Below are 24814 nucleotides of genomic sequence, written 5' to 3'. Positions count from 1 at the left end.
CTCCACTGTGAGGACTCTGATGGCTTTCAGCCTGAGGCTGACGGGAAGACAATACCTGAGAACCAGGTCTCCCAGCATGCCTCGGGTACTGTGGGGTAGTCTCCCAGCATGCCTCGGGCACATGGGGCGATGGGCAGCCTTTGGTCTGCAGAAGAATGAACCAGCAAAAGCAGAGGAGTGAGAGAGGAGGGTCCGCTCTGCCCACCCACATTATGCCAACTGCCCGATCCGGCAGAAGGCCGGACAATTCCTAATCCTCTCATTAGGAATGAGATGAATGCAGCGCCAGGTCAGCTGCCAGGATGCGGGCGCAGCTCTGGGAAGTGGTGGTGGGTGGACGTTATTCCAGTGCTCTCACCTATGGCCCACTAGCATCCAGGTCAAACCCTGTCCCATCTCTGAGGCTGGGGAGAAAACTGCCTCCGGGGATTTCGCAGAGAACAGAATCCTCACAGGACCAAGGTGGCTTCCCCGCTCCAAGGAGGAGGAATGTAAGAGGCCTCAGCCAGGTGGCCTCTGTGGCTCTTTTTAACCATGATGCCACATAAACACTGAGGCCAGGCAGGGCATTTTGGCTAATTTTATAGTGAAGTCCTAGTCTTCTCTGACATTTAAGCATAGTGAGCTATAATTTAAACTTAAGTCTCTTTATACCAATAAATCCTACGAACTTCTTGAAAGTTACAGAATCATGTAAATTCGAGAAACGATAGGAAAATATCTTTACAGAGACCCACTGAGCACACAGAAATAATTGCACCAAACATCGAAGCCCTTGCTGGAAACTAAGTTGAGAAAGGTCATCTCCAACCAGCCACCCAGGGGCACGTTTTGTTTGGTCCACGACACCTTTAAGATAAGGAAACGTTACAGAAAAATCTAGATGTCCAGTTTTTTTTGACAAACGTCTTAACCAAAATTAATTCTGGACTATAAATAAAAAATTAAAAGCATTTATTTGAGCCTCAGGAGCCGCAGCGTGGGAGACACGGATCAAGGCAGAAACTCAACTGCACTCCGAGGGAAAGAAAAACAGGCAGGGTTTATAAAAGCAAAAACTACAAAGTAGTCATTATTTCACACAAATGAAGGATTCTGGCTACGTTCACAGGGACCAGTTATTTCCAAAATGCAAATGAGGGGGCAAGAACCTCAAGGAAGGAAGCGAAGTCCTTCTGGGTCAACAGTGGCTGTTCTGGCCGGTCAGGCCTGGTCCGGCTCAGCCCTGACCAGCAGGTTTAGCGACTTGGCGGTGTGTGCTGAGCGCTCTTTCTGTTCCTTTATGTCTCTACTTTGCCATTCGTCCTTGATCAGAACACATTCGTTTCATTGTCATAATAAACAAAGCAATGTGTTAACCACGAGTTTGAAAGTCGGCGGTTACACTGGCTTGAGGGATCGGCATAGGCTTCCTGGAGAAGGCCGTGTTTGAAATGAGGTTGGAAAGACGGGAGACGGGGCCTTCCCAGAGGAGGGTCCGGCGTGACCATGGGGACAGGGGCAGGTTCCGGGAGGGAAACGCTCAGCACTGCAGCTCGCACGCCCTACCCCTGACCCAGGGCCAGCGTCACGCGGCGACCAGAGCAGCTTCCTCCCTGACGTCCCCCCAGCGAAGCGCCTGGCGTGGCTGGCTGCCGACCCTCTTAGCAGGAGCTTACGGGAACTAAAACCGGTCCGCCGGCTTCCCAGTGTGCGATCACTCTAGAATCAACGGGAGTTTTCACTCAGATCGGAGTCTCATGCCCGGAGTGTTCCCACGAGCCACGGGAGGGCCCGGCTGTGCAGTCAACACGCCCTGCCGTGCACTCGCACTCGTGCTCGCGACGTCTTCCTGCCCAGCTGCGGTGGCGCGAAATGCTCGAGACCGAATCAGACCCTGAGCACTGCCCAGAGCACGTCCCGAAGGCGGTTCTGCCGTCCACGCGAACGTCTAAATGCACAGAAGTAGAGGAAGGGAGGCCGACCCCTTTCTCCTAAGGGACTGAGTGGGGAGGGGTCTGTGGGAGCCGGCTTAGGGGCCGGGAACCAGGACGGCGGGGGAGGGGGTGGCACCGGCTGCAGCCGGGCCGTGCCCTCTGCAGGTCTCAGCACACGACCCGTGGGTCAGGCAGTCCCTACAGGACGAGACGAGCCATCAAAGGCCAGTGCCCCTGGATTCAGAAACCGCAGCGAGGGGAGGAATCCACTTCGGCCAATCTCAATGGCTCTGCACAAAACGCCTCTCGTCCCGAGACGCTAAGTTGCCTTAAAAGGCTGTTCTCGCCACTCTCTTTAGAAATGGGGTGGCGAATATTTCCTCATTCCTGCCTCACACTAGATGGCCGTCCCCGCCAGAAGGTGAATGGCGTACAGGAAGTACAGCTAGCACTGCTCGCAGACATTTAGCATCTGACGCACCGCCACACTCACGCGGGGTCTCTGAGCTCAGGCATCGCCCGCAAGGCGGGCGTGATCCCCCAGTGCTCCCAACAAGCCAGGGACCCTCAGGGCCACCTCCGAGGACTCGGGGACACCTCAGGTCGTGAAGCCCCACCCCCCTCCTGAGGCGGAGCCATCTGCCAGGTCCCTGACATAGGTCATTCACAGAAGAAATCAAAAAGGCTGCTGGGGAGCCCTGTCCTCCCAGGGGACCTCCCTGGGCCTGAGTCACTCGACTGCGCTAACCCCAGAAACGTGACAACACTGTGGAGACAAGACACAGGCTGTCCTAGACTGCACCGCCAGACCCGGATTAAAGCCATATGCACTGCCAGCCACAGACTGCCGACAAATGCTCGCCCTCCGGGGCAGACGGGCATCCTCGCCTTGCACGGTCTGATCCAAGTCAGGGTGGGGCTTTCTGTCTGGGTTTCACTGTTGTCGCTACAGTAAAAAAAAAGACAAATGCTTCACGACACAATTACAACTGTCAATCTCCCCAAAATAAATGACGCTTGGACTCCTTCCCGGAGTTAACTCCGCGGCACGCGAGGTAATCACGCCTCACCACCGCGCCTGCGCGCTCGCGCGCCTGCGTTACTGCGCCACGAGGCTTTGTGGGATGGGAACCCTCTGCTCCTCCCGCTCCCTGTAAACCGGGATTCGAATGTTTTTCCCCAAAAAGGAGGGTTCGGGGGGCAGTTTCTAAAGCAGTCCTAGCAATCCGCCCCACACCCAGCAGAACGCAAGGGGGATGCATCTTCACCTCTTTCGGAGCAGGTGGGACGAGGAGGGCGGGCTGATGGGTTCTCACCAGTAACGATCTTTGCAAGGGGCCTGCTTCCAAAGCGAGGGAAATAAAGGACTAGCCTGAAAACTGCAGCGTGTGTGCCAGTGACAAAAACCCACACTAGGTTTGGCTGTAAACCCCAATCCGTCTACTGTAAAACAAATAATACTTAGATTATAGATCTGGGCCTAACAATGTTGGTTTTGATTTAAATATTTCCCTTAGAGAAACCAATGAGAGAAACGGGTGTTCGAAAGTAGACACTTCCCCCAACCGTATGAGACGCCCGACCCCCTGTCCTCAGCCCTAGCAGCCCCCCAGAGCATGGCTCCCTCCGGCAAACGCCCCCAACCCGTCTCAGACGGCACCGCCCCCACTGCGTAGAAGCGGCCGCTGGCTCCGCGTGTGAATTTAAGCCCCGGGGGCCACCAGGGGCCCTTCGTGGTAGGCATCTCCTTCCTCAGGTCCACAGCATACAGCTGGACAGCGCCCGGCCCAGCGCAGGTGCCAGGTGAGACCCAGCTCTTGCTGGCTGCAGCCCAGTGGGGCCAGCGTATTGTTCTAGATGGCCCTTCCCCTAGGTTTCAAAGTATCGGCAGCTCTGTAGGTGTGCGCGCCCCCCTTCCCTGCCCCCCACCTCATCATACTGTAACAAGGCCCATTATCTTCACACAAGCAGCAGGCCCTTGGCTAGGAACTATACTCTTCATAAGTTATATAAAAAAAAAAGTCACATAATTTCTACTTACAAAGGCCTTTCAAGGACTATATAATTCTACAGCTAGAAAGGCTGCTTCTATTGCAAGTCTCTCAATGAGCTCTACGGACAGTGTGAGGACAGAGCCGGAAGGTGCTGGCTTGGAACGAGGAAGCGCCCCGCCCCCCACCTGCCGTCAGAGCCGGTGCCGTGATCTGATAGGCTTCCCACCCTCCAGAACCGAGAACTGAAACACCTGTGGCTTGGAGGGCACCTAGCAGGCGCGGCTGTGTTACAGCCACTGAAGCGACGCCACCGCCATCCAAACAGGAAACTTAAGGGCCACGCAGTTATCTCCCGTCAGGCCCACGGCTGACCAGTTTCCAGCCCGATTCATGAGACGCGATCTCTTTGTTCCCGTCTGAGGCTGTTGCTGTCTCCTCAGGGGTGTTGAAGCAGACAGCTGCGCTCCCTGAAATGATCTCTCTCTCTCGGTTCATCGCCTCCCTGTCTGCACCCAGCACTGGACTCCCTAACCCCAACGAGCGAAGGTCACGGCTTCCTTATCCCCAAACACAGCGGCCTTGCGTAAGGGACCTGTGGGGCTGCTCTGCAGTGTGAGTCCAGGAACGCCCAAGTTTAGATGTCCTGCTCCGTGACTTCTAGAATCCCGTTTCTTGGCTCGCTCCTCACCAAGGGCAAACGATCAGACGCCTCGAAACGCTTCGCGTCCGAAGCCGAATTCTGATTTTTTAAAATGAAGGACGTCAGTGCTTGCCAAGTCAAAATCTCAATCATCTGCCTCAGCGTCAACATCTACTACTCAGAGCTGCTCAACATTCTTACGAGTCCGTCGGATAAAGACGACGATGCTACGACAATCGATGACAGACAACCACAAAGGATGAAGGAAGGGGTGTGAAATATAACTTCACCAACACATACGGTTCTCAACTTAAGCTTTTAAAATTACCCTAATCAGCTCTACGACTGCTGTGAGGGTTGGGGAGCTACACACACACAGCACCCATGGCTCGATGAGTCACGCGGCCGCTAGCCTGAGCCTCGTACTTCTAGAGTCAGCTAAGCCAGAAGGAAGCAAGAGGCAAGGAGCGCCCCAAGTCCGGGCCCAGGGCCCCTGTCCCCGCAGCCCTGGAGCCAGGTCCCCCCACTTCAGAGTCCTTGCCACCTGTTCATTCATCACCGTCGCCCCGCCCCCGGGTGCCCGGCCTCCCCGGAGCTTCCGGAGACAGACTCCCCACACTCCTGCTCTTCATTCCAACTGCACGTTGCTCAGATTCTAAAAACTCTGAGGCGTGGGAGGGCTGAAGAGGTTTATTTCAGAAAACTGGCGCCCAGGCGCTGCCGTATTCATGGGGATTCCAGGGCACGAAAGACGTTTGGCACGAGACGCGCAAACGAGCTTGACTTGGTTCTAATTTCGGCGCTGCTGGGTGTCAAAACACACAGGACTTTAGAAAATTACTCAGGAACCCTCCCGTTTTCCCTCGTTTCAAAAGGCAACGTTCACTTTCCAACCTTCTCTAGAGGGGACCGCTGCTTCCTCCGGCCCGAGGAGAGCCGTCCTGGAGCCGAAAGGACTGGGCAGCACGAGGCGGCTTCGCCGCAAGGCTTCCAGCGTCTGGCTCTGGGGGAGGACAAGAAAGACACAGACTCCAGCCCCTTGACGGACACAGCCGAGCGGAGTGCGCCCCGCGGCGCGCCCCTGGGGCGTGTGTATGAGCGGTACCCCCAGCTTCACGCCTAAACCTCTAACCGAGTGCCAGCAACCCACCCCCCAGGAGCCGGCAGCGTCCACATCCAGGGGACGCTGTGGGGAGGGTGCAGGCCCACGTGCCCGGGGCCCAGGTGCTCCCCGGGCTGGCAGGTGAGGGGTCCGGTGAGAAGCCCCTCCTCCTCTCCGCTGGCGAGGCGCAGCTGCGGCCCCGTGAAGGCCGCTGGGAATTTCTTCGCTGAGGGACGGGGAGCTGGACGGGCACCTTCACTCCGCCCGCAGCCCGGCCCCAGGACCTCACGTGAGCCAGGGGGCAGAACAGAAGCACAAAACCGTATGACCCGAAAAAGGCCTTTGGGGTTTGCCCACACCACGACCCAGGTGCCTGGGACCTAAGCGGCTGGCACAGAGAGATAAGGCCACAGGAAACCCGGAAAGGTCACTTCAGCAGCAGCTCCCGAGAAGCCGCCCCGGGGGAGGGAGGCGGCCGCCCGCACCTGTTCCCACTTCGAGCCCGGCCTGGCTGCAGGACGAGCACACGGCCAGGGGCCCCAGCGGTCCTGGTGACCCGCTGCGTGGCACACCGATTCACAGCCCCGACTTCGCCCTCCAACGTGTCTGAACTTGGATGCCGAATTACCTGGTCCCCTAAGGATCTGTGACCGGAGTCTCTAAAGGCTCCTTTGTTGGTTTCCCTACTGCCCAAGTCCACTTTCCGGGGGCATACCACGTGCATTCCCTCCAGGCTAGTATGGGGGGGGTGCTGGGGGGTGCTGGACAGCAGCACAAGGAGGTGGAGCGGGGCCTGGCTCTACGGCTCCAGCCCCTCACAGTCCCGCAGCAGAGAGGCTGTGGGCAGTTCCCCAACAGCTCCCATTGGAAATAAAAATAGGAACAATTGCCAAGAGGATTAAGGGCTTAATATTTGTAAAGTGCTTAGGACAATGCCTGGCACAGGGTCAGCACTCTAGAAGTGTCAGCTAAGTAAACATACAGGCTGTCTTGATGTCTAACAGGTAAGCGATTTCTACACAGGGATGGCGAGGCAGGGGAGGACAGACCTCTCTCCAAACCAGGTCCCCTCCCTACCCCAGCGCTGCCAGCTGCAGACACCCCTCACCAGGGCCCTGGGGGTACTGGCTAAGGACAGGGTGCTCAAAGGCCGGACTGGAATGACCGGAGGCTCCCTTCCTTATTCCGGGTGCTTTATGATCAGCTACACAACAGTGAAGGCAGCTCAAGCAGAACAAAGAAACAAAGACAATCCCCGGTTGCAGCTGGCTGTGAGAAGCCGTCAGACACCTCCCTCGACTGTCACGGGAACCCTTTGCCTCCTCACACACCCGGCGACCGTAAGCGCACATTCACATATGCCATTGGGGACTTCCAAGCATCAAAGGCGCTCCGCGAACGACACCTTCTAGATGAAAGTCAGAGCGATTTAAGATGAAACATCTCAGAGATACATCTGACACATAAACTCCCGTGTCCTGAATGGCAACGGAATCTCCTTGACTGCTCAGACGCTCCATGGGATAAGCCCTACAGTGGGCTCCACCACGAATCCTGGTGAAAACAGAAATCGCACCCCCCCCCCCCCCCGGCTAGACAGTCAGCTTCCGAGACCATCGCCTTAGTCACTTAGGCATCCGTGTTGTGCCTTTAAGATCCTTCAGCGTCTCGGTCATGATTTGAACTCTATTTAAAGACGAGAAATTCCTAAGCGACAAAGCAGCTCTTTTGGAAAGCACTGAGGCCCTGTGGCAGGGGAGGGCACAGCCCCCCCCCCCCACAGCGCCCCGTGGGAGAACAGCAGAACCAGCCGGCCGCGGGGGAATTTCGCCCAGCGCGGGCTTCCCAAGGGGGTGGGGGCGGGGTGGGCGCGGCGTGGTCGGCGCAGATGCGTGTGTTCTGAGATAAATTGTGGCCTCTGATTCATTTCTCCGTTGTTATGTCTAGTGAGTCACCGAGGGGAAATCATTCTAAGGTTTTAAAATTCTGAACAAAGGCAAAGAATGCAAGTGGAGAGGCACTCCACCAATAATAATAATAAATTAAATGCCAAGCCGGGGGGGGGGGGCAGTTTTTGCTATGACGGAGCCTAGTGCAAGAAACTTTCCGTTGACCTTCCTTTCAAGAGCGCTGAGACCCCCCCCCCGCGCCCCAACATTGCGTGACATTTATTTCTCAGTTCAGAAAACCGAGGAGTCGCTTCCGGCACTGACGCCCAAGCATGAAAGGGTTGTACAGCCCTCGCCATAGAAAAGACAGACAGAGCCGTTACGTCCCCCATTTACCAGGACTTCGTTAACTTAACGCAAATTCCCTTCGGAATGAAGGGGCCGCGCGGGGACCCGGACGAGCCGCTCGGACGGTGACCGGGAACTCCCCCAGCCCGCGCGCGGACCCGCCCGCCCTGGCGACGCGCTTCATCGGCGCGTGCGACTTGGCCCGGGGCAGCCGCGGCCCCCGGGGGCCGCGGTCACCAGGCGTCGCCCCGCGAGCGCTGCGCTTCGGCCTCGCCCACCCGCCCGGCTCCGCGCGCGTCCGGAGACCCGGCCCCTCGCCTTCACGGGCCGGAAGGTGTCCCCGCGCACCCCGCAAGCTCGCCTCGCCACTCCATCCCCGCGCCCGCCCTGCGCCCCTCCCACTCCGACCCCCGCCGCCCCGCGCCCCGCGCTCTGCGCCTGCGCCGCTCCCGGGACCCCCGCACCCCGCCTCGCCCCCGCGGGGTCCCGGCCCTCCTCGGGGCGCGGGGACAGGGGGCGCCGAGCGCGAAAAGGTCACTCCGAGTCCCCCAGACGCGCGCTGGGAGCCGGAGAAAGCGGCGGTCCCGGGGGCGCTGCGGGATGGGGAGCAGCAGGGCGGGACCCGGAGGGGCGAGGGGGGCCGGGGCGGCGCCTGGCACCGGGTCCCCGCGCGTCCCAGCGCCGCGTCGTCTGCAGGACCCGAGGCGGCGGCTCCGGCCGCTCGGCCTCTCGGGCGCTCCCCGGCGTCCCCGCGCCGCGCCCCCTCCGCGCCCGCATTGTCCGCGCGGCGCCCCCTCCGCGCGCCCCGGCCCGGCGCGGCCCCCACCTCGGCCAGCAGCGCCAGCAGCAGCGCCGCCGTCCTCCCGGGCAGGCGGCTCATGGCTCCGCGTCGTCTCCGGGCGCGCCCGGCTCCGCGTCGCAGGCGCGCTCGGCGGCACGTCCCCCGCGTGCTGGGCCTCGGGCCGGCGAGCGGCACCGCCCGCGGGCGAGCGCTGGGGCCGCGGGCGGAGGGCGGGAGCGGGGTGCGCCGCGCAGCCCTCGCCCGGCTCCGCCCCGCGCCCCGCGCCCCGCCCCCGGCCGGAGCGCGCTGGGGCGCGCGCCCGCGGGCACCTGGAGCCGTGCCGGGGGCGCACGGCTGCTGGGCGCCGGACCGGACGCGGGACTCGGCGCCCGGCGAGTGGGAGGGGGGCCGCCCCCCCGGCGCTTCCTCCGGCGGCGGTGGCCGCCCTGTCCCCCCCAAGCAGACCCGGGCGGGGCGACACTTGTTCTGGAGAGGAGTGGCTGCAGCTGAGCCTTTCATCCTGTGTGTCGTGTTCTTCACTCTCCCTCGGATTCCTGCGGACCGGGGGTCCATGCGCCCCACCCACGTGCGGGGAAGGACAGCCGGGGCCCGAGGGAGGCCCGCCGCCAGCGCGGGCCCCCTGCCCCTCACCTCGCGGAGGCCGTCGGCGCTATTTATGCCAGCACCGTCCTGACCTGGCCCTGCAGGGGCTTCACCGAAATGGGCCTCACCGCGGTCCCCACTCCTGCTGCTGAGCCCGCGTGCGGTCTCCTTCGCCCGGGCCGGTCACCCCCGGCCACCTCGCGCCCACCGAGCCTGGCTCGGATCCCACCTCACTCTGCGCTTATTCAGAACTTGTAAGACGTCCCGGAGCCTGAGCTGGAGGGCCAGGGTGTAGGCATGAGGAAGCTATGACCGGAGTCTATAACAGCCACTCACACAATGGGGACAGAGTGCTGAGGGCAGAGCCCCAAGGGCGGAGGGTAACAAAGGAGCAGAAAGGGCATGAACCTGCGGGGGCTGGAGGGGGGCGGGGGTCATGAACACAGCTGGCACCTGAGGCGGCGGGCAGTCCCCGCCTGTACTTATCCGAAGACTACAGACAGGCGCCACCAGGCTACACCTGTTAGAGGCAGCGCATGCAAGCAAAGCAGAAAAGAAGCCTGGGCGGAGCCTTCGTTCCGGGAAGGCGTGGAAAAGATGCCCACCGAGGGTCTGCCGTCTCCAGGAACTTGGACTATTTGGTGCTCTCTTAAAGGCAGAGGTCGACTTGCAGAAAACTAAGTTGTAAGCCTTATTGTATAATAGAGATGCAAACGCTTTTTCCACGGTCGATGTAAATTATCTTGTAAAAATGCAAATGACCTCTGCGATCAGAACCTTAACCAGTGTTCTACCTCATTTATCAGTTTCTTCTCAGGAATTTCCTCCCGCCACCCCTTTTCACCGGCTGCAGCTGCGTCCGGATGAGTTGCCTGCCTTTCGCTGCGAAGCGGCTCCGTCAGCCTAACGGCTCCCTCATTCCTGGAATAAAAACAAGGCGTATTGATCAGGAAACAGTTTCACCAAGCAGCAGTGCAGAGCTTAACGAGAATACACAACGGAATTAAAACAACGCAACGAACTTAGTCTGCGCGATGAGTTTCAGCCAGGAGTTCAGGCCTGTCGGGACCGAAACGAAGACCATCGGTATCTTGGGCAGGTGCAGGTTCCGGGGTGACAGATCCAGTAACGGGGAAAGCGTCCCCTTTCACGGTAGATGAGGAAACACAAACGAGCGTGTTTGCCTTCCAAGGAAGAGAGACGGAGTAGGAATTAACTGTGAGCGAGCAGGTGCGCAGGCCCCCCCGGTCATTTGGGGAAAGCCGTCCCCCTCAGAGGCCACCTGCTTTCATTTTTGACAGCTTTGGTTTCCGGTCACCAGACCGCGTGCAGTTCTAGTCAGGGCGTGGGGCCTCCTTTAGGTGACGCGTGTGTCCAGGAGTCTGCTGCCCAGGGTTCGGCAGCCCGGGGGGAGTCGGCAGTACCGATGGGGGCCCTCCGGGGAGGCTGGAGGGGGTCTTTATGGAGGTGTCTCTCCAGGAAACAGTCTCGAGGTCACGGTGTCAGCTGGGGGGGTTTCATGCCCTCGGCGCTCACGTGGGAAGATCGCCCGACCAGAGCTTGGGGACTTGCAGCAAAAGCAACCAGGCCTTCGCAGCATCGAAGTGCATCTCCCTGTATCAGTTGAGGGTTCAAAGAAGCGAGATGCACAGGTGTCCCGTGACTGTCTCAGAGGGTGAGCGCTTAGGAGCCCGCGAGGGGATGGATGGAGGTTTCGGAGGCCCAACCGCAGTGACTTCGGCCAGCCCAGGTGATCTGGAGGGCTTCTATACATTTTGCCAGTTGAATCTTAATAATGCCATCAACACATCCACTCACCCTGAGGGTGGAGGGCGGTAAACCGGGAAACCACAATGGCCCAACAGCACGGGCTTGTCGAAGCGCTGACCAGTACGACGGGTCCCTCCGTGGCTATGGGGCTGGCGGCCGGTGGGGAGTAGCTTCCCTGAAAGGGCTCCAGCCTCTGAAGGGACATTAGTCTGCTCGCAAGACCAAGCTTCAGTCCAGCGAGAAAACATCCAGACCACGACTAAAACACGTTCACAGCCCCATGAGACAGGGGGACCTGGATGAAATCTGTTGTCCAGACGTCACGGTCCATTAGACGAACGGCCAGGGGCAGGCGAGCAGGCTTCCCCCTGCTTGTGCTTTGGACAGGCTGACAGGTGAGGCAGGTGTGTTCACGGCCTTATTGACATTCTCTCACCGATGTCCATTGATAAACTTATTTCGTCAGTGGCCCAGTGATGGAATGCCCGTATGGCAGTTAGGAGCGGTGTCGGCGAAAGGCCAAACCTAGAGGACAGTTTCATGAGAGTTGATTTGAGCCGATAACCGAGGACACGCCTGGAAATGAGATCTCAACGGACTGAGAAAATGCTCCGGAAAACGTTGATTTGGCAGTTCTTTTTACACATTTAGAGTTAGAAGAGAAAGTGTAGGGTCGGTTAGATGAAATCCGTTCGTGGTAGATTGAGGAGGCAAGAGAAAGCAAAGCGAGGAAAATCTCCAGAATTCGATAAAAAGCAAAATGGAGAGACACATAGTGCTTCACGTCGGGGTACGGGGTAGTTAACGCTCAACATTTCCCGTGCCCAGAGATGGGATGCGGGGGGGTGGGGGGAGGTGACAGTGAGAAGCTCTGTGGTCACTGCGCTCCCGGTGCCTGTGGCCTGGCCCCCGAGGGCTCTGGAAAAGAAAGTTACTCTGAGGACTCAACGGTATCGTCTTCCATGCCGGAGAACAACAGCAGGGCTCGTTTAAAAGAAAGCCTAACGTTTCACTAAGAAAGCTACAGGCCGGGGATGTCACCCGCCGTGAGGACCAGAGCACCCACGTGGTCACCTTTGGTCACACTGAGCTTGTCGGTCTGCTATGTGGCCCCCGACCATCCACGGAGGAGAGTTCAGAGACCCTGGTAGGACAGGGCTGTGATTCGCTCTGAACCGGGGTTTTCTCTCTCTCTCTCTTTTTTTTTTTTTTCAAAACAGCAATTGTTAAATTTCCAACCTTGTGTTTTCTTTTTCTGGAGCCACCTCTCGGGCTCCTCTGGCCGGTTTCTGTACGTTACCGAGCTGAGGGAGCCGAGGGGAGAAAGTCACACATGGGGCACAGCACAAGGAGGCGACGACCAAGCAAAACCCGAGATCGAAGGACGTCCCCGGCTCGAGCCCATCCAGGAGACTGGCTTCCTTCGTGACGTCTGCGAGCAACGTGGAAAAGGCCTGGGTTTCTGCCGTCCGTACTGCACGAAGGTTACAAACGGACCCTGGACTGCATCTCGAAGGCTACTTGACGTCTTTTCCGCTAGGAAATGTCTCTTCTGAATTTAAGACGCGGTTCCAGGACACCGAGTGGTGGCCGAGGCTCTGCCCACGTCAACGCCTTATTCAGCTCCTCGGGTGAATTCGTCCCCTGCCTCACTTCCTACTATTGTCATGGGTTTCAGTTGACTGTCGAGTATTTTGGTGTCGACAGGTTCTACTTTTTTGTCTTGAAGAGTAGAATTGTTTCTAAGTCACTTACGGCCGTTGTTTCTAAGATGAGGGAGATCGGCCATTCCCAGGCGCTCTCCACCTCCGGGGATGTCGACATTCTCTCGGTGGATCTGCAGATGGAACCGTTCAAGGCAGGAGGCTCCCGTTCAGCGTGAAGACCAGGTGGGGTCCGACTCAGCGGGCAGGGGCGGGTGCTTCTCACGTGCAGCTGGGCTGCTGGCTTGGGCAGGACCCTGCGCAGTGCGACTTTGCTCAAAAGAAAAAACACGAAGCTCTACCTTTGAATCATTCGTGTCTTCAGATCGAGATCCAGGACTGAACTTTTTCGGCGTCTGTGAAAAGACGATCTGCCGGCTGGTCCATCGGCCCAGCTGGGCTGCACGTCTCACGTCCCCAGAAGTCCCCGAGGTCATGGGTCACAGAGCATCTGATGCAAGAACAGTTTTCTGCTCTCTGGAAGGTTCTCCCACGGCAGGAAGTGGAAAAGACCCTTGTCTGGCTTCTCCTCAGCTTCCTGACCCTTCGGGGTGCTGGGTTCTCATGCACATCCTCTGCCCTTCATCAAAGCTGGGTATCTCCTCAAACTGGAGCCTAAGCTAAGCCCCGCACAGCTGAGAGGATCCAGACATGGAGGAGCTGGGGGGGGGGGGGCGGGGGGTGGTGAAGGGGGAGATGGAGGAGGCAGAGGACGGAGGGGGTGGAGATGAAAAGCGAGAAAGCTGAGGGAGGGAGTGGAGAGTCTTCCGAAGACATTTATGGCTCCTTTGACGAGAGATTGTTAGTGGCCCCTGAAGAGTAAATACAATACCCACAACTGGCCAGAGGTCCCTGTCCTCAATAGACAATCATCAGTGACACAAACAACAGAGCCGGAGGGGGTTCCTACCAACTCCTCTGCTATCAGCAGTGGGAACGCCTCCCCTATGAGAGCAGGAGGTCCTGGCAGTCAGGGAGGCTGAGGAAGGTCACTGAGAGGTCGAGGCTCGCCCGGTACTCATAACCGGACCAGACTGCAAGCCCGAGCCTCCTCCAAGCCCAGCAGCCTGAGCTTCAGGCTCATCGCAGCGGCTTTGGGGAGCAGCGACCCCCCCGGTCCCGCCCTGCCTGCGACCTCAGACGCTCAGAGAGCAGGGTCCAGCAAACTGGGTTTTTCCAGCCTCCCAGGTAATGCTCCGATGGGCCCGCTAGGGAGCTGCTGTCCCCCGTTGGTGGTGCCCGGTCTCCGCTGCCCCTGACACGGCTCGCCTGCGGTTTGGAGATGGGATCGCTTCTCAGTCTTCTCTCCAGTCCCCTGCGCTGTGCGCACAGAGCGGCCCCGCCGCCCACACCGCCGGGCACAGCATGGCCGCCCGGTGCCCGCTTCGCACGCGGAACCACGTCTGCTCTGAACGGCTTCGTCGTCACTTAAAAAAAAAAAAATCCTTTTCCTCTTCATGAAAAGTAGAATTATGTTTCGCTCATGTTTTCCCTATAAAAGGAATTTAATGAAATGCTTTCATCTTCATTTACGAGAATAAGTGGACACGGGGATTTAAAAGTGAATGTTTTCATGTTTCCTCTTTTCTTACGAAACAAAATAAAAAATAAAAAGATGCTTCCCGACTGTGGAAAGATAACTCACGGCCCTGACGCTCTCTTTTTTTTTTGTTTTTGTTGCTGCTTGCGGGCCACTCGTTCCGAGACGAGCCGTCTTTTCCGGTGGTCCGTTTCTTTTGCTCATCCTCTACTGAATTTAAATGGAGTCATGCTTTGAAGGCGGAATAAATTATTTTTCGTGTCTTGACTCAGAGAGATATTGTTTCTGTTCAACGTTATCTTCCCAAGCAATAAAAAATGGGTCGTGACACAATCGTTGGTGCCATATTTTCCCAGACACCTCAGTTGGTCCAAATGACATGAACGCCAAAAGTCTCCCCTTTTCCCACGGGCCGTGGAGATTGAAAATGAAAAAGGAAAAGACTGTATGCAGCCAGCCGACCCTTTAACACGGGTCGACGAGAGCTGTTACCCGCAAAGCCGCGTCTCGGGGGCCGCGCTGGCCGGCGTCCTGCGGGCAGGGCGGCAGGGGCTCCGCCGGTGTCTCCCGGGCACAGCGGGCCAGCGCAGACCCCAACGGATGGGCCCCAAAAGATGGATGGAACGACTTCTCAGACCCTATGTCGTAAAAACCACACCCTTCTTGGAATAAAAATCATTTATTAGTGAGCATGGAATACATCCTCCGTGCGAGTGGAAAGATTTTTTTTTTCTTTTTTCGAAGCATAACAAGAGGAAACAGATTCTAGGAAAGCGATTTGTTGACAGGGTTGTTGCATCAGCTTCTCTGCGGTTTCTGAAATGATGTCACAACGAATCCTGGTCATTATTTTGCCATGCCCCATCAGCATGTCGATAGGAATTTCCCAGTAAACACAAAGTTCAGATTTTCAAAATATTCTGCATGCACTCTATCGATTTCAAGAAAATGAGTATGCAGCATAAATGTTCTTGAGTGCAAAAATGGGTAAACAAAAGGTCTTACGTCTATTTCGTTAACTGTTTAGTGTTAGGTAAGTCTGTGTGTATATGTGTCATTGTAGGGTAAACCCGAACGTTTTTGATCAACCCCAAATGACAAAATCATACTTCGTTCTTCAGTAGACTTGCATGACACCATTTATGTTAAAGATTTTCTACGACTCATCTTCTCTTGGGGCTCCCTTACATCGCACTATGTCGTACATCATCATAAACTGTGCTAAAACAAGGCAGGTTCCAAATACCCCGAACGTACAGTCCGCCACCGGAGTTCAGTAAAAGCCACAAAGCGATCGATTTCTTGCAAATCGATCCACGGGGTTCCAAAGGTTTTTGTGTGTGAGAAGCAAAGCCAGTGGCGTCTCTGTGACTGTACATGAGGGCCCCCCCACCCCCCCACTTTGCTGTGAGCATCCCTGGAGCAGGGCAGTTTGTTCTCTCGTGACCCCTCCCCACCCTGTACACATGGCCGCTCCCACCGATGGCCAGGAGATAACCGGCTCTGAAGCCCATGTGTCCCCTGTCCATGGGAAAAAGAGTCCAAACTTAATCACCTGAGCAAAATATTTTATTGAAAAGATGATGTGTCATTTTGTTCTCCAAATGCAAATACTGTCACTCAGCAGATTCCTTAGGCTTTTGAGGGGAGTTTCTAAAGGTGTAGGGGGCACCATGAACCTCCCTGGCACAGCGACCTGCCTCTGGTGACATGGGACCGTTTGTAAGAGAAGCTGTGTGTACGTATGGAACCAAATTCTCTGGCTCACCGTTGGTTTTCCTCCATGGCAGTTGCCTGTCACCCCATAAAAGCTGAAGGACCCCACCGTACGATGAGCCCCTTTCGGCCACGGTCCTGGCACCCTGGGCCTTGGAGCTGCTTCCGTCCCCAGAGCAGAGCTGGCCGCAGGGTGGGGTCCCTACCCAGACGGTCAGTCGCTGCAGAAATGCTGAGGCTCGGGCCCCAGCCCGGCGCACGCCCAGCGGCTCGCGGCCGCTCTCGGAAGGTCGTCCGTCTAGCTCCGTTTGGCGTCCAGCTGGCTGAGTCGCTTGACGATCATGCTGTTGATTTTCTTAAGGTCATCGATGTCCTTCGCCTCGGCCGCCAGCCTTCTTGACACGTCGTCCATCCTGTGCCCGGTCTGAACTTCGAAACAGAAAACAAACTGCATCGCACGGGTCCCCGGCACGTTCCGTGGGACTCTGGGCAGGTGCCCTGCTCCAGCAGCCCACACGGCCGGCCCAGAGCCTCAGGGGGCGGCTGCCGAGGGCTGGGGTCACCACTGGGAGAGGCACCCCTGCAGCCTCCCGGGGCCCGCCAGCCTGCGCGACCGTGGGCGGCTCCGCACAGATTTCGGCTGAGACGGACATGGCCGTGAGCGCATGTCCAAGTGACCCGGAGAAGCGACTGCTGTGTTGGCTCATGCCAACGAGACCCAGTCTCAGGAGAGCAGTTTCGCTCCTCCTTTGGGGAATGTGATCTTGGAGGATCCAGCCTGTAAGGCCCAGCTCTGCTCGCTCTGAAAGACCAGCCCACACTGCATGTGTGACGATTCTCCTCAGACCACCCTGAGAGCAGACAGACAAAACCTGCAAAATTAGCAGACGGCCTGCCGCAGAGTGACTGGGGGAATGGAGCACTCTGAGGTCTGTTTATCTGAGTTAAATCTTCCGAGAAATTAAACACAAAATCAGTACTTAGTATTTGGGCTTCTAATCATTTCCATTTCAGGCAAGTTTTTTCCAAGGTACGTTTTTGGAAACTAACTAGTGACATGCCATTGGGCTTAGCCGATAAGCTGACGCGGGAGGTAAATTCGATGACAGAGCATCCCCTTCCGAACTGGGGACAGAAGCTGCTTCCCCACCACCTCTGAAAAATGACGCCGAATGAATTACGAGCCAAGACACAGGGGAGGCTTTTAACTGAGCTCTGCTGCGTAGCACCTCAGAGATGCCGCTGGCTTCTGGAATGTGTGAAACGGAAGCGAACCCCAAACAGGTGATGCTTCTCCCCGCCTGGGAGCCGCCTGCGTTCACCAGACACGGAGAGAAAGAGCAGCCACGTTGGCCTAGGCCCGTCCCACGTATGCGGGTTCCAAGCGAAATGCCAGGAAAGAGAAGAAAGGGTCCCATATGCAAACAAGTTAGAGGAGATGTCCACGCTAACCCACCTCCTGCAAATTCACAGGAGGAAACAACTCGAGCATTATCAAACGCAGCAATGCTCCAACGAGTTTCAGCAATAGAACCTTTTCTCCCTTAAGGCAACATTTAACAGCATCCCATGAACCAGGTGTCCCTGGAATACAGTGCTTGGTCACTCGACGCTGCCGCCAGGCCACGCAGGCATCTGCGGCACTCTATGCTTGCTGTCCGTGATTCCTCCTTAGGACAGGGGCTGGGACAAAAACAAGCCCCAAGGGTTTAATAAGAATGTAATCACTATAAAATAGTCTTGTTTCCTTTGAGTAAAAATGCCAGTTATAAAGAAGACAAGTTCTCACACTGAAAGCAAAAGGTCTTCCTTGTTAAAGACGGGCTTGGATCAAGTTCATTTACAGACGATGCCTGTGCCAACTCCGGCCTTAGAAGGGGGCGAGGTTTACCTGAAGGCTGTAGGAAGCCTCATTATTACTACCACGCAGGCGGTGGAGAATGTCTGGAGCCAGACAGACCGGGGGTAAATGCCAGCTCTACCTCTGATTAGCTGGGTAAACCTGGAAAGATGAAGTGTCTGGGCCATAGGCCTTCATCAGGAAAACCGAAATATCAGAACACTACCTTGAGGGGTAGGATAAGGATTTAAGATCATAAATTTATGTGTCTGCCACAGAGTAACTGTTTAATAGAAAGACACTCTTCCTTATTCAAATCTTGTTTCTGCTTCTGAATATGACTTTACCTTCAAGAGAAAACACTAGAAAAAAATATAAAATGAACCCTGTTTATACAGGAGGAGGATAATAACAATGCAGAACTGCATGGTCTTTGATGTCGGGCAGGGGTGTCTTTGGGCCCTGGCTCGGCTCTTCCGAGCTGCGTGGCCTTGGGCGTGTTAGCTGACCTCTCTAAGCCTCGGTTTCAGCATCGGTAAAAACAGAATACTAATGGATCCCATGCGATGGCGTTCCCGCGGAGTTGTGAGCGAACGGACATCGGGTGCCTCGCGCAGGCCTGGGCAGAGGGGACACCCAGCGCGCGGCCTCTTCCCACGACCGCCGCCGTCCGCCTCCCTGCTTATCACCGCGTAGGAGAACGGAGCCCCTTTGGGCTGCTCCCACGGACGAGGCACGCCTCCGCTTCCCGACGGTTTAGTCATTCCCCCGCGCGGCCGGATGATGTTTGGCGCACCGGTTCATGCTGGCATAACATTTCAGAGACGTAACCCACCTGAAGAAGTCTGACGCTGAATGTGACCATGTGTTACAGACCCGAATCAACAGGGAAACCTGTGCGTCAGATTAAGAAAACCTAGAATTAGCTAGAATGAGCTGCCTACCACTGGACAGCCAGGGACCCCATGTGAGGAATTCGAGTGTTGGAGAAATATTTAATGTACGTGTTTCTGAACTTGTGGCTCTGTGGGCTCATGCGGTGGGCACAAGGTGGCCCTGCCCCTGGCAACATCGGGCGGCCCTCCATGCCTCCGTCCGCCTCTGTCTGTCAGCGTAAGCACTGACCTGTCACAGCAGCTACAGAGCAAGCGCGCACGGGCAATGGAAAACATGCCGGGGACGGGCTTACCCGTGAGGAATATCACGCAGGAGACCAGCACCAGGCAGACGATCAGCGCCACGATCAGCCCCAGGAAGAATAGACGGCAGCTCCGACGTCCTCGGTGCGCGCCGGCATCTGGGATTTTCTCCTCCAGTGCTAACGGAAAACAAGCAAACAAGTAACAACAACGACGAAGGCTCCCCAGCCTGCAGCGGGTCAGCGGAACCGAACCGTCTCCCACCCTCAGGGACGTGAGGGCTACGCCCGGCTTCCCAGTCATCGCTTCAGGAAGGCGCTCGTGTTCAAGGTGCTGTGGGCTGGCTGTCCTTCGCGAGCTTCTTACCTTAAAGGTCAAGTAGGGGCAAGCTACCTCCTTACCCCTGTTTGGAAAGGTCTGTGGAGATCCGTTAACACTGAACGAGCAGAACGGATTTTCCTTTGGGGGTTTGAAGGGATAAAGGAGTTAAGGGGTCAGAGGGATGGAGAGCCTATTGCTCTTTTCCCGAAGTGACCCAGGAGTGAAACCAGCTGGCCGTGGGACGCCTGTGTTGGGTGGGAGGCTGAACACTCCGGGATACGCACCAGGAAGCCCATGTCGCTCTAGGAAAAATCAGTTAAGCCCGCGCCCGTGTAAACAAAAAAATGGCCCCGATGAGTTCTGGTTTCACAAAGCTGCGTTCAGGATGGACGGGCCGATACGACGGCGGCTTCACCCAAGCCACGGTCGTCTGCATTTGGTCGGGCCTGCCCAATGACACCCAAGGGAAACTGGGTGAGAAATGTAGAAACGCGGGGCGACGGGAACCTTGAATTTCTTTTGCATCTGCCCCTACTTCGCCTCGGGCTGGCTCCCTGCGCCTCTCGAGCTTAGGCAGACGGAGGCCTGGGCGCCACCCCCTCGCCGGCCTCGGCTCCCTGACCAGCAGCAGCGTAAGCCGGCGCCCAGACCCCCACCCGAACCGAGGACGACCGCGGCGTCGAAAGCAGGCGACACGCTGGACCCGCGCGAACGAGAGAAAAGCAGGTGCCGCAGGAGGAGAATCATGTGAAACGGGGCGACACGATTTCCCGTGCTCGCGACACAAACGCCGAGTCGGCGCCTGGCGCCCGCGGTACGACCGGAGACGACGCGACTCGGGCTCGTTCTGAGCTGGGACTCGTTCGCGGCGCTGGGGGGGGGGAGGGGCGAGGTGCACACTTGGTGCTAAGCTGACTTTTCGTTTGGCTCCCCCTCCCCCCTCTTCTCTCGCACCCTTTAATTGGGGCAATTTGCCATTCGTAAGTAGAACATGAAGATGACGTTTTTTGCCCAACAAAACTTTAACGACCTTTTTTTAAAAAAATAAACACTGGACACATGCGTGGAACATTTTCTCAGCAACTCACTGTGAAGTGAGACCTCCCTTGGACAGCGGGCGCCATGCGTGACCTGGCCGTGGTTACTGGAAGGCCTCACCGCAGCCCAGCGGGATGAGCAAGCCTCCGGGAGACCAGCTCTGCAGCCCCCACCCCCTTCCGGGGAGAGCAAGCCCAGGGGGACTTCTCAGAACCTTTGAAGACAAGGCTTCAAACCTTGCTTAGGAGCCAAGAAAGCCCATAGCCTGAGGGCTATTCGGAGAACAAAAGCAAATACTGGCAAACAATCCATAGCATTTCTGGTGTCAAGCTGATACCAAGGCCCATCGGCTCCCACACACCCACATGACCGTCCGGATGCTGGGGGCGCCGCTGAGCTGGGGCGGGGGGTGCCGCTGAGCTGGGGCGGGGGGTGCCACTGAGCTGGGGGGGCCACTTACGGAACAGAGGCTGGGACCCAGCAGGGCAGAGGTTCAGTTTGTTCAAGTCGTTTATGGAATCCACGACGTAGAGCTTTCTGTCTTCGTGAATGCCGGTGGAGCCAGCGTCCTGGGGAGAGTGATTCATTGTCCCTGGAACATGACAGCGGCGTTACATGCGGGGCTGGCCGGGGGACTTCGCGAGAACCACGGTCAGCGGGAAGCTGGACGTGCACGGACAGGGCCGCCCACCCTCGCTGTTTCCAGCCGAAGTCCTGGGCAGGCTCTGCTCGTCCAGGAGTAAAGAGATCCTTTTGAGGACAATGCTGTACCTACTCTTTCTGCTTTGCTGGCCGGAAAGCCTGGAGTCCGGTGCGTGGCCCAGTTTTAGGGACCGTGCCCCGCCTTCCGGCTTACCTATCTGCGTGCGCTCGCTCCTTCTCCTGGATTTCTTAACCCTGCCTGCATTCTCCCTGGGCCTCCTTTTCATTTTGTGATTGGTTTTTAAATGTGTCTCTCTTATTACATGATTCATTTGCTGGTGAGATGTCTCAAAGCCTTTGTGCAAGAAGACCGTGTAACTATACAGAAAGATAAAATTGAGCTAGCCAGCCCGTGGCCATAAAGACAGACTCTGACAGACGAGACCAGTACCGTGGACCACTGCAGCCTGCACGAGGCTTTAACACAAAGCCGTCATTTTTATAGTCTCCTTCAATATGGTAGAGGCGTCTCTACCTTAAAATGCATCCTTAGCCGCTAGATGCTGCCCGTGCATCCTCAAGACTAAATCTGAACAAGCCGAGATGATGAAGCAGCAGCCCACAGCCCTGGCGGCGGGGCTCCGGGACCTCTGAGGCGCCAGTCCCCCGAGTGTCCTTAGACGGAGGTCGCTTACGTGGTAGAGCATTTTAAAATTGAGGTTCGCATTTAAGGTAATATTCTCTAATGACAGCACAACTTCAAGCCACACTGAAAAAAAGCCCGAATGGCTGGAAGTTTCTATTTTAAGAACTCTCGGCCTTTTAAGCATGCGAAAAGGGGCCTCTAGCAAGACAAACCCCAATTACCATCAGAGCTTTCCCTTTTTATAAAGTGAATCTAATAAGGGAGTGGTCCAGGATGTTTTGGGTGTGGACAGAATGTCAGGCATGCTCTAGTCTAGCCGCAACCTTTCCTGCAGACGAGGGTGTCGACGCTCCGAAGGTTCGGTGCCGAGCGGACACGGGCGCTGGCCGCCGAGCAGGAAGTGGCCCCGGAGCTGCAGAGGCCGCTGCGTCTCCCCTCATGCTCCCTGTCTTCTCCACGCCCACCCCAAACCCTCCTTCCAGACTCAGCTCAAACCCCGCCTCCCCCAAGAGCAGGCCGTCTTCCCCAGGTACCCTCTTCTGCCAGGAATATTTTATGGCATTGATTCGCTCACCTCTTTCATTCCCCGATGGACCGCGAACTGCTAAGGGCTGGCACCAGTCCTATTCCTCGAATGCCCCGCACCAAGCGTAGACGCCGGTGACTTGTGTTAAACTGGAACACCGGAGATATTTTACTGAGGACTTAAATCTCACTATTCTCCAAAGAATTCGAGGCGGTCAATAACAAATACACTAATAGGAATGAAACTGAGGGTGAAAATTCTCATGTGACATGTACCCAGATTCTAGTGAAGCCGACAAACTTGGTGCCTGCCTGTAAGAGGCGACATGTGTTTACTTCCCATTAGTGTTTAAACATTTTCCTTTAATATCCAGCTACTGAATGAAGAGAAATAGAGTGAGGAGAAACCAACGTCAGGAAAAAATAAGAGAAGTGAACGCCTGCAGAAGATCCGAAAGTACCAGCCCTTCGCGTTAACAGCGTAAACCATGCGCTAAAACGGCGAAGCCCAGCAACTTCCTGGTAATACCTACGACCTATTAGTACTTGTAAAAAAAAAAAAAAATATGCTCCTCAAACCCCTGCTAAAAAAAAAAAAAAAAAAAAAAAAAAGAGCGAGTTTGAATAGTCATGGACTGATTTTTTTTCAAAGTTAAAAATAAAAATGGGGTTTCAGTTTTCCTGCAATTTTAATGAAGAACATGAATTCCCTGAGTGTTTTAGATAAGATACCAGTGAAGCACTTTAGATATTGATATGACTGAATTCCAAATATAAATATGCTTCATGGAGCATTCCTAAAAGCATTCCTAAAAAAATGAAGTGATCAAAAAAAAAAAAAAAAAAAAAAACTAGCAGCATATAGAATAAAGGAGCCTTGGAGATCAGTCGGATCTTACCCTTTTACACATAAAAGTCAAAGTGTTGACTGATGGCGTGGTCACAGTTTTCTAAACTACTTTTCTAGAAATGTTTTCTATTTTATCATCTCCTTATACTTTATTATCCCAAATGCTAACATTTAACGAGGAATGAAATTGGTATGTGTCCCTTCATAGGATCGCTATTCCAAACACGGCTTCTTTTGGGCTTGGTGACTAAGGCATGGTTCGTTTCTGGACCTCTGACTTACTATCCTGACCCTTAGCTTCCCCCGCAGGAATGTAATTACTAGCGAGCAAATCTCACACTGAGGCTTCATCGACGTTTACGTGGCAGAAGGCTAGCTGGAAAATCATACCCACAAAAACTACCTTAAGGGCAGTGCGGCTAATAAATTCTCCAAATTATTGGTCTCGCTACTGACTCAAAAGGTGACTCAATGTAATACCAAATCCCGAGGCACTAAAACAACTTAGAGTGAGCTCTGAAGAAAATATCACAATGTCCATAGGTGCTATTTCAATGTAGTTTTAAATTAGCCACAACATGCAAACAGAAAATCACCAGCAGAGAGAACTGAGTTGGGTCCGTGTGACTCTGGAAGTGGATACAAGGTCACATGGCCCCCACGCCAGGGCCTACAGCTGTTTGACACCTCGTTGTTGCTATGTTTGGCATCTCCATGTGAGGGCATCTGGGACCAACCCGCAGGGCGAGGGAAGTCAGAGCCTTACTAAATTCTGCACCGAGCTGACTCGACCCACCTTCCCGACTCTGGTGTGCTAATTTGTTCACTAAATCAGATTGACCAAAGCAAGCATCCTTTTAACGGGACCCTTTCCGAGGCCACGCGCTGAAACGTGTAAGTCATTCCATCTTCCTCTGGTTTAGATCAGTGCTAGCAGCTGATTCTTTTTATCGTTTAGGAATTCTCTGACTACTTGCCGACAAATATTTTGACAAATAAAGATAGTTGCCAAGGAAAGACTGCTTTGTTCTTTATTCCTCCCCACAGGTCCTTGGCATCAGACCACAGAAATAACTCGCACTAGCATTGTTTGCTGCAATATCAGAATTGTTAGGACGGGGCTTAAGTCAAGGCTAACAGGTCATGGTAATTGGTTCGTTAATTCTGCTTCAGAGTCGCTGCCTCTTCACCTTCAGAAAGTAATTTTAAAAATCAAGTCTAAGTCATTTCTAGTAAAAGTTGAAAGCACAGAGCCCATGCAACCAAAAACAAACGAGCCTCAAGAATCATAATTCAGTCTCATAAAGTAATAGCATGCGAATTACTTACAAAAACGTGACCTTCGGCTGCTAGGTGACTAGAAAAAAAGAATCGCGACTGTTCAGAAGCAACTAGAATAACCTTTCTACAACTTCTGTCGCTCCTCGTCGTCTTCGGCGCACGGGTGTTCCCGCGAGGCCCACACGCCCCAGCGTGAAGCTGCTGGTCTAAATTTAGTGTTAATTCAGCCAAGCAGCGTGAGATCCCAAATGCTTTTTCCGTTCTGACTGAGGTTTTCAGCAAATACATTACTGAGACTACGCTATAAAAAGGAAAAGCCGCCATGCCTCCATTCGCTTGGTGACTGACGCGGTCCCCACCGGACGGCCGCGGACGTCCTTATTTGGCCGGCGAGACCGTGTGAGCTGGCGCGGCTCCCGCGCTCCCGCGGGGGACGAATGCCCCCTGTGTGCCCGCCCGGGAGAGCTGCGCTGCCGCTCCGAGCTCTGGCCGCTCGCTGGGGACTCCGGACCCACCGGAGGGGGAGCGAG

At 55.6% G+C, this 24814-nt stretch overlaps 2 protein-coding genes and 2 long non-coding RNA genes across 7 annotated transcripts in view; 1 reads left to right on the top strand and 3 right to left on the bottom strand.

The window, feature by feature from the left end:
* The window catches only part of VOPP1 (VOPP1 WW domain binding protein), a 34052-nt gene extending 25145 nt beyond the window's left edge, over positions 1 to 8907 (bottom strand). The window contains exon 1 of one of the 2 annotated variants that reach the window (XM_036230505.1): positions 8716 to 8907. Coding sequence is in view for 1 of the 2 variants with exons in the window: in XM_036230503.1 (XP_036086396.1) it covers positions 8716 to 8769 (54 nt within the window). In the remaining variant the exon portion in view is untranslated. The remainder of the gene's footprint in view (positions 1 to 8715) is intronic. The other variant, XM_036230503.1, reaches the window with a different exon arrangement.
* Positions 932 to 5438, bottom strand: LOC118610718. The gene is made up of 2 exons (XR_004953967.1): positions 3185 to 5438; positions 932 to 2862 (listed from the first exon to the last, which is right to left on the bottom strand). It is a non-coding gene; the product is annotated as an uncharacterized LOC118610718 (long non-coding RNA).
* A 296-nt stretch (positions 8908 to 9203) lies between the features above and the next one.
* LOC118610719 lies at positions 9204 to 14553 on the top strand. Its single transcript, XR_004953968.1, has 2 exons — positions 9204 to 9957; positions 10080 to 14553. It is a non-coding gene; the product is annotated as an uncharacterized LOC118610719 (long non-coding RNA).
* A 1280-nt stretch (positions 14554 to 15833) lies between these two features.
* Positions 15834 to 24786, bottom strand: LSMEM1 (leucine rich single-pass membrane protein 1). 3 transcript variants are annotated; one of them, XM_036230506.1, is made up of 5 exons: positions 24333 to 24786; positions 22203 to 22303; positions 20801 to 20932; positions 19032 to 19160; positions 15834 to 16431 (listed from the first exon to the last, which is right to left on the bottom strand). In XM_036230506.1, the coding sequence occupies exons 3-5, from the start codon at positions 20925 to 20927 to the stop codon at positions 16301 to 16303; spliced, it is 387 nt and encodes a 128-aa protein (XP_036086399.1). In that variant the 5' UTR covers positions 20928 to 20932; positions 22203 to 22303; positions 24333 to 24786; the 3' UTR covers positions 15834 to 16300. The 3 variants fall into 3 exon arrangements, with proteins under 3 accessions (XP_036086399.1, XP_015976484.1, XP_036086400.1); XM_016120998.2 differs by lacking the exon at positions 22203 to 22303 and having other exon boundaries at positions 24333 to 24773; XM_036230507.1 differs by lacking the exons at positions 22203 to 22303; positions 24333 to 24786 and adding an exon at positions 21518 to 22166.
* Between the last annotated feature and the right edge of the window lie 28 nt (positions 24787 to 24814).

The sequence above is a fragment of the Rousettus aegyptiacus genome, unplaced genomic scaffold (genome assembly GCF_014176215.1).
Source record: "Rousettus aegyptiacus isolate mRouAeg1 unplaced genomic scaffold, mRouAeg1.p scaffold_m13_p_13, whole genome shotgun sequence".
In the NCBI taxonomy this organism is placed as follows: Eukaryota; Metazoa; Chordata; class Mammalia; order Chiroptera; family Pteropodidae; genus Rousettus; species Rousettus aegyptiacus.
Note: the sequence above shows the minus strand (reverse complement) of the source record. Positions and strands in the feature narration are given on the sequence as shown.